The 8,470-nt window shown below is 37.0% G+C and overlaps 2 protein-coding genes across 2 annotated transcripts; one reads left to right on the top strand and one right to left on the bottom strand.

Annotated features, from left to right (window-relative positions):
- The first annotated feature begins 3,384 nt into the window (after nucleotides 1–3,384).
- Nucleotides 3,385–3,917, top strand: LOC128867282 (probable cytochrome P450 6a14). Its single transcript, XM_054108391.1, has 2 exons — nucleotides 3,385–3,433; nucleotides 3,502–3,917. Exons 1-2 carry the CDS (start codon nucleotides 3,385–3,387, stop codon nucleotides 3,903–3,905), a joined length of 453 nt encoding a protein of 150 aa, XP_053964366.1. The 3' UTR covers nucleotides 3,906–3,917.
- Nucleotides 3,918–4,106: 189 nt separating this feature from the next.
- Nucleotides 4,107–6,490, bottom strand: LOC128868177 (cytochrome P450 6a9-like). Its single transcript, XM_054109986.1, has 2 exons — nucleotides 5,277–6,490; nucleotides 4,107–5,194 (listed from the first exon to the last, which is right to left on the bottom strand). The coding sequence occupies exons 1-2, from the start codon at nucleotides 6,370–6,372 to the stop codon at nucleotides 4,764–4,766; spliced, it is 1,527 nt and encodes a 508-aa protein (XP_053965961.1). The 5' UTR covers nucleotides 6,373–6,490; the 3' UTR covers nucleotides 4,107–4,763.
- Nucleotides 6,491–8,470: the final 1,980 nt, after the last annotated feature.

Raw genomic sequence — 8,470 nt, 5'->3', positions numbered from 1 at the left:
CAAACTCACATTTTATTATACTCAAATTTAATGGACTATAAAACTGCATACCTTTAATTTTTTTTAAAGATGTCCATTGAAAAGTTGAAAATTAGAATTTGTGAATTTTATACAAGGTTTTGCACTTCACCGCGAGTGTGATTTTTTCCTATATATTGAAATCTTTAACCTGAACTCTTTCACTTTTGATTTCGAGCGCATTTGAGATATTTTAATAGTAAAGTATGAAGAAATCTTTTTTTTTAATTCGCAGCACAAACTTCAGAAACTTTTTCCCCGTTGAAGGAAAGAAATACCTTTTTAAAAATTTCACTTTTTTAAAGGAAGATTAAAATTTTAAGAAATTTTTTTTTTTATAAAACCCATGATAATATGATTTCTGACCAATAAAAAAATAGTATTTAAAAAAATTATTACGAATATTTATATTATTTTTAATTTTTTTTTTAATAATATAAAAATTGGATATTTCCCCTAAAATTGTTTATTTAACTGACTTTTTCTTGATATCGCGATTAAAGATCTTAAAACAAGACCTTTTTTCAAATTTCAAACTTCCTACTGCGAATATCTTGCAAAATAAAAAAAAGTTTTCAGAATTATTTTTGAGCATTCCAGGTACGGGAAAACTGATGTGCCGAGCAGCAGCGGATAATGCAACAAGATGGCATATTTATATTTATTTTCTGGTCACTCTAAATCGTATTCACTCAATTGAGCCACTTAAATATAATATCTAAATTAAATAAATGTTTGAACTTTGCTAGTTGTTTGGTTTAGCTTCAGTTATCCAATGTAATTGGAGCATCCATAAATAGTCTAAGGTGACTTTCATAGAGTTAGTTGAGGACTAAAATGTATCAAATAAAGTTACTTAAGTTGTTGGAAGGGTAGCTACAAGCACAGCAAAGATGAATAGAAATCTGAGTGAGGAGAAGGAGCTCGTCCAAACATATATATTTTTCCTCGAATGTATTTTAGTGCTATCTAAACCACTATAAATATTTATATTAGTTTAAATTTATTATTTTTGAGGTTATATATACATTATTTTTTCTTGCTGTTAACTTAAATATTGTTGTCTCCTTTATTTAAGTGATGCCTAAACCACATCAAAGTTTCAGTCCGCTCTGAAGACCCCTGCAAAATATATGAGCTGTTTTCAATTCTCTTCTTTTTCTTCGTTTTGTTGTGGTTACAATTTTTCCTTGCGAATTTTTTCTAATATATTTTAATGATATCTGACCTCATCGAAATTTCAGTCCCATCAATCACCCCATAAAATTATATATTTCGCTTTAGATTAAGAAAAATGTAAAAAAAAGAAAAAAATCTCACACCTCAAGGGGAAATTTTAAAAGCTCCAGCGTGGCAAATCTTAATCTTATAATGATAGCAAAAATCAAAAAAAAAACAAAAATGTATCGATTTTGCGCATACTCCCCATTTTGCACTATAGCTTTTAAGACAATATTTAAAAATCAAAAAAGCCCAAAAAAATATTTTCTCATTATCAAATTAATTTGCGATTCTAAATTCCATCTTCCTTTTTGATTACAGTAGCCTATACGTGGATTGAGTGGTAAAAAAAAACAAATAGTCCATACATATCGACTTATTTATTAATCATCATATTTTTCTTCAAACTGTATCACTCTGACAAATATTTACCGGCCCTTATATATAAAGTAATCAGTGAATATGCATGAAAATTTTATTTTGCAGACTTTATGGGAAATATTAAATGTACATTAAGCGTAACAGAAGATTAAGGGTGGAGTTTGCAAAAAACCATGTTAATAAAGACCAAAAATTTTGGAATGACGTTGGCGTAAGCCCAACGCGGAGCTGGACCCGAAGAATCTGCGTGGTACAGTAAAACACGGTGGGGGCCATGTAATGGTTTGGGGCTACATTTCAACAGCTAGTGTCGGAAACTTGGTTTTTATCGACGAAATTATGGATAAAACAGTTTATTTGAATTTATTAAAAAATAATTTACTACAAAGTGCTGAAAAATTAGGCATTCGGGACAGGTTCAGGTTCTATCAGGACAATGATCCGAAGCATAAGTCGGAATTAGTGCAACGGTGGCTTATATGGAATTGCCCTCATGTGGTAAAAACGCCAGCACAATCACCTGATCTCAATGTAATTGAGAATTTATGGAATATTCTGGATCAAAAAATTAGAAAACATAACATAAGCAACAAACAAGATCTAAAAACAGCATTGCAAGTGGAGTGGGAGAAAATATCTCCTGAATACACTGGAAAACTTGTTAGCTCCATGCAATCCCGGTTAAAAGCTGTATTAAAACAAAAAGGCTACCCCACAAAATATTAGATTAGTAAAAACTTAATAAATTAAAAAAAAAAATCATGTTTTTTCTAGTTTGGTTAAGCACACGAAATAAGGTGTGACGTGGATTTACTTATAATTTTGATTTTGCTGTAAATATATTACTTAAGAAGAAATAATTTAAGTTCATTTATGTATGTTTGTAACAAGAAATAATTTATCTTTGAATGTACGTTTACGTTTTTTTTCTAAATAAAGTTTATACAAAAATATTAAACTTTTTTATTCTGATAAACGGGCACACGAAATAAGCTGTGAGCCACTGTATGTTACATTGGTTTCGGTATATGGTACTGCTTTTCTACTTGGCAATCTAAGAAGTTTTTCGATCACACGCCAACTGTCCGAAGTATTACGTGCACATACAATAGATATAAACATTGTGGAGTTCCATTCTGCGGTTTCTATTTACTTTTCCAACCAATTGCACTTGTGACAGATTTGAATTTGGCACGCGACGTACTTATTCGAGACGTTCGCAACTTCGATGACCGCGGTTTATTCCACAATAAACGTGATGATCCTCTTTCGGATAATCTACTCACTTTGGAGCCAGCAGAGTAGCATGAGTTACGACGAAAACTATTACCAATTTGCACATCAGACTTTTGCCGAATGACAAAGTGTCTATGCCGAACAAGATATGTACGAGTTGTTACAGCGTTCGATGTTCTTGCCAACTGCATTTTAAGTGTTGAGAGCAACAGTCTCAAGCAGCCGCATAACGAATTTTCTCTACTAATCCGACGTTTGACTACAATTGTTAATGCAATTAACATTCTCTGCTGATACTATGTTTTCCAAAGTTCGCACAATAGTGGCGCATGCGTGTGACTCTCGATGACGGGCGAGACTTCTACTTACGCTTGGTGGGGGAAACAATAGCAAAACGTGAAGCGAAGAATATTAAAAGTGAGCACCTCATGGAAATTCTTATTGAATTGAAGAATGCGGAGCAAGAACCAAATCGGCTAAGCATCACAGAGATAACAGCAAATGCTGCATTATTCTTTAAAATTGGCTATGAGACAACTTCAGCGATTTTATGAGACAACTTCAGCGATAATTGCAGGTAAGAACGCGAAGCGCAAGTGCGATACCGAAAAAATCAAAATGTCTAAACGAATTCTCTTTGCACAGAAACTCTGCGCATACACCCAATCTATCCTTATCTTAAATGCGTGGCAAACGAGGATTATGAGACGACAACGCCAGGTCTTATAATAAACAGTGGCACTAAACTATTCATACCGATTAAAGCAATGCAAAATGATCCTGAAATTTATGCCGAACCAACAAAATTCATACCAGAACGATTTGCTGTGGAAAATCTGCACCAACGTCAGCTTCTTGCTTGGCTACCTTTCGGCGAAGGACCACGCAATTGTATTGGCATGCGCTTCAGTCACTTCCTCATTCGAATTAGCCTTTTCTCGCTGCTGAGCAAAAACAAATTCACGCCTACCTCTCGCACTCCAATTCCGTTGGCATACGAGGAAACATCTCTAGTATTGAGGCCCCAGGGTGTATATGCGTGCAGATAGGCTGTAACGCACGGACGCTGATTATCTGCATGGAGCTCCGCAGCAGTGTAGCAGCCATTTAAAGTGTCTCACAAAGTTAGCTTTAAATCTATTAAAAATTAATTAAGTTAGCAAATGAAATTAATTTAAAATTCTTTTTTGTAATAATATTTAGTTTAAAAGAAATGTGTGTTTGTAAGACTAGTTCTGACGAGGAAATTGGGCACTTAAAACGGAAGGAATTGATCATCATTGGAACCTCTTTCGAAAACGAACATTTTAACAATTTGATGTAACTAATTACATTATAGCATAAAAAGAGCCTAACATGCATTTAGAGCGTCTTGCATTTCCTTTAACCACTAAGTATTGCTCGCTGGAAGAACAACATAAACAAAAAAAAATATTTTCAGATATCTATGTATATATTCGGCGCTTACACCCTTTATTGGGTGTTCGGCCGAGCTTCTCCTCCTATTGGCGCATGTGCCTTGATGTTTCCGCACGAATGGAGGGACCTACAGTGTTAAGCAGACTCCGAATGCCAGATAGTTTTTTGCTAGGAGCTTTTTCATGGCAGAAATACACTCGGAGGTTTACCCTTGCCTGCCGAGGGGCGACCAGAATTACAAAAAAATGTTTCTATCATTTTGGTGTTTCATGTCCGGAGTCATACGCCACCCCAATCGGCTACGGCACTATCTATTAGCAGTATTACTATTATTATTACTTTTATTAACCATTTTTAAAACCCTTATTAATATGAAGTACTAGCTGCTGTGATGTCTCAAATTTGAGCAAAATATAAATCTATAAATCCACTTTTCCCGTATTTGCAATATGGCGTTTTATTATCAAGCCAACTTCGCAGCTTCCAGCTCAGCTCGTTGTTCCACGCTCTTCCACTTTCACATAGATACCGTTAAGTGAGCTTATCAAAAATGATTTCACATTGATCTTCAGTGGTATCTCAGTTTTATCGCATATGCTGAACCGATATTTTTGCAGCAAATGTGCCAGACCGATACGAATCTCCATGAGTCCAAAACGTTGCCCTATACAATTACGTGGTCCTTCGCCAAACGCCAACCACCTGACTGAATCACTCTGCTCTACCTTCTCCGGTGTAAAACGGTCGGGATCCCATTGCTCTGGATTTGGGTACACATCGGGATCATAGTGTATGCCCACAGAGGGTATAATTACTGCCATGCCCTTCTTGATCACATAATTCGGATGTCCCGGCACGACATAGTCGTTCAAAGCTTGCCGGTTAAGATGCGGCACAATTGGATATTTTCTTACGGTCTCTAGCAAGAAGAAGAGAGAAAGCGGTAGTAAGTTGATGTGCAATATTGTATGTAATATAACTAAATCATTTTCATCACTCACCAGACACTACCTGATCCATATACGGCATCTCGTTCAAACACTCATAGGTAAACTCGTTGTTGTGCTTGGCAAATGTTGCCAGTACCTCGCGCCTTAAACGCTCTTGCAGTAGCGGTCGTTGTGCCAACTCATACACAACGAACGACATTGTGGTAGAAGAAGTCTCAAAACCAGCTATGAAAAATACAAATGTCTGTGCTGCCATTTCCTCTACTGTCAGACATTTTTCTTCGCCATTCTCGCCACGCAGTTTTTTATCGTTCCGCAAATCGATGAGGATACTCATAAAGTCGTTGCACTTGATGTTGTTTTTCTCACGATACTCGACAATTTCACGCACAAGCCGCATAAAGAATTCACTAACGTCATCATGTATCGTGCGCATGCGCAGACAACGCGCCAAATTCGGAAAGCTTTGCATGAAACCACTCACCACGGGTGCATGACGCGATTCGCTAAACGAACGTCGGCCCATGATTGCAAATTCTGCGTTGGGATCACGCAACGAATTGCAAGTGAGGCCGAATGCCACCTTGCCAATGATGTCAATAGTGTAACGCGAAAATAACTCCTTCAACTCAACAACGTTGTCTACCTGCAGCTTTTCACCCAACACGTCTACCAAATTTTGTGTCACCTCAATTATGGACGGCAGCATGAATTTCATTTTACCCGAGGTAAAAGTGGGCGTGAGCTTATTACGCAGACTACGCCACTTCTGACCATCCAATAGAAAGAGATGTCCTGTCAGTGGATCATCACGTTCGTTGCTGAACATGCCACGATCGGCGAAATTTGCAAAATCCTTAATGAGCACATTTTTGATCAGGTCAAAATCCAGCAACACCGCTGCCGGTCGATGAAAGAAGTAGAAACCGCAAAAGGGGCCAGTGCCCTTGTACTTTAAGTAGATATTGCGGCTGATGTCGGCAAAGCTTAGTGTGCGTTGTGCCTCCACCAAATTGCCCAAAAGCCAGCTGGGTTTGTCGTGTGGTATGCCCAGCCTGTGCCAGTAGCTGAGGCGATGATGCAGCAGAAGTAGCAACGTAGCGAACAAGACGATGACGATCGTCAACAATATCACGGTCATTGACATTGTGAATACTTTTTTTGGTGGTGTGCTTGGGTGTGTTGCGCGGCTGACTTTGTTTTGATAACTTTTTTTCTCGCTTTTTGTATTTATACTACTCAGTGCATTTTGTTGTCGCCGCGGACCGGCTTTTGATTTTTAACTGAACGCTGCAAATTCTGACAGTCCATTTTATAGATTTCGGCAACTGCTGTTGGAACAATTATCAATGCATATTTTCGTAATTGGAAGAAATGAGAGGCTAAAAAAATGCGACAGTTTAAGTAAATATTTGGCGGAAAAAAAGGTGAAGAGTTAAATAGTAAGGCAGACACGAGTGCGGGTATGGCATGAAGATTTTTTCTACTCCCTAACTTTGTGCTACGGCCAAAATTTTAGTCACCTATATTTGTATTTGCATTTTAATGTTTAATATTTATTAATATTTATCCGCTAAGGTTTTGAAAATTAACCTTCAATTCGTATGACAAATTACAGTTGTGCGTAAATTTTGTATGAAATCTTTACAGATCGATATTATTTAATCGCCTCTTTTAATTTCGCTGCGCAAATATAAAAAGAAAATTATAAAAAAATATGAAAGAGATGTAATTTGTTTTTACTTTTTTTTTTAATTTAATTTTGTTTTTTGAGGGTTTTCAGGGTCTCTATAAAAAAAGAGTTCATTATTTTTATTTATTCAATCTCTTTAAAGTAATAATTGCAACACTTTTCCGGGCTTTACTTATATATAGGCATACACTCAATTTTACTTCAGCATTTTTTATTTTTAATAAACATCACTATTGACGCGGATTTCCTGCAAGGTCATTGTCCCAAGTAAACGCTTAAAATATTATCGCTCTGTTTACCCACACAGAAACGCAATATTGCTGCTTGCAGTCATGTAAACAACTCCGTCGCTTTAGAAACCAGAATAAGAAATTTTGCCAAAATATGCAGATTAAAATTGGCCATTTATGCGCTCACACATACATTTGCATATATATTTATATTTAGTATCGTAAAAGTACAAGATATTATTTTTATGGGAATATAAAGAAATTTAAACATTGCTTGCTTCCCTGCAGATACCAACTTCCTTGTACGAGATAACATACATATCTACACTAATACAGGGTGGCTGATGAAAGCCGCTACCAAAAAAAAATTGAATAACTTTTTTTCTTTTTAAGTTATCTGTTCCATTTTTGTTTTAATTTGCAGATTGATCTTTAAAATTTATTAAAATGGATAACTGGGACACGCAAACATGAATTTGGATAGTCCGCCGCTTTCACGCACTGGAGTCCGTAGTTTTGGTACAGAGAGAGTACAGGCGGATGTTTGGCGGCGATCCCCCGAGCAGATGGACCATAATGAGACTGGTGAATAATTTTGCTGAGCAAGGAACAGTCGCAAGAAGGCCTTATCATCGAAACCCACCAGTTCGGACGGAGGAAACGATCGCTGCTGTAGCTGCAGCTATACAAAGCAATCCAAGGGTTTCAACAAGAAGCTTATCTGCTCAACTTGGTGTCAGCCGACAGTCTTTGCAAACAATAATGCACAAAGATTTAGACTTATTTCCCTACAAAATTCAAATGGTTAACAAACTGAATGCAGCAGACTTGCCGATTCGCTTGGAATTTTGTCAGAAGATCCTGCAAATGGTGGAAGAAGACCAAAACATGTTAAACTGCCTTTTCATGTCTGATGAGGCCCATTTCGATTTAAACGGCAATGTGAACAAACAAAATTGTCGAATATGGAGTATTTCTAACCCACAGATACTCCACGAGACGGAATTGCATCCTCTTCGCGTGACAGTGTGGTGTGCGGTTTCTTCACGCTGTATTGTCGGGCCTTATTTTTTTGAAGAAAATGGTCACACCGTTACGGTTACTGGAGACCGTTATTTGAAAATGCTGAAAGAATTTTTCTATCCAGAACTACGCCGAAAGAGAATTCCTTTCAACTCTGTATGGTTTCAACAAGATAGGGCAACGTCTCACATGGCCCAGACTGTTATGACAGAGTTGCGACGAAAATTTCCCAATAAACTGATTTCAAGAAACTCCGAATTTCGTTGGCCCCCCAGGTCGCCTGACCTTACTGCACCTGA

The sequence above is a fragment of the Anastrepha ludens genome, chromosome 6, assembly GCF_028408465.1.
Source record: "Anastrepha ludens isolate Willacy chromosome 6, idAnaLude1.1, whole genome shotgun sequence".
Lineage (NCBI taxonomy): Eukaryota > Metazoa > Arthropoda > Insecta > Diptera > Tephritidae > Anastrepha > Anastrepha ludens.
This window is presented reverse-complemented; position numbering and strand designations above follow the sequence as displayed.

What these genes read in the sequence shown, in the direction of transcription:
- LOC128867282 (XM_054108391.1), top strand. Translation starts at nt 3,385, where the DNA reads ATGAGACAACTTCAGCGATTTTATGAGACAACTTCAGCGATAATTGCA. An exon ending in AACTTCAGCGATAATTGCAG is followed by an intron (nt 3,434 to 3,501) that starts GTAAGAACGCGA and finishes CTCTTTGCACAG; the next exon opens with AAACTCTGCGCATACACCCA.
- LOC128868177 (XM_054109986.1), bottom strand. Translation starts at nt 6,372, where the DNA reads ATGTCAATGACCGTGATATTGTTGACGATCGTCATCGTCTTGTTCGCT. An exon ending in TATGGATCAGGTAGTGTCTG is followed by an intron (nt 5,195 to 5,276) that starts GTGAGTGATGAA and finishes TCTTCTTGCTAG; the next exon opens with AGACCGTAAGAAAATATCCA.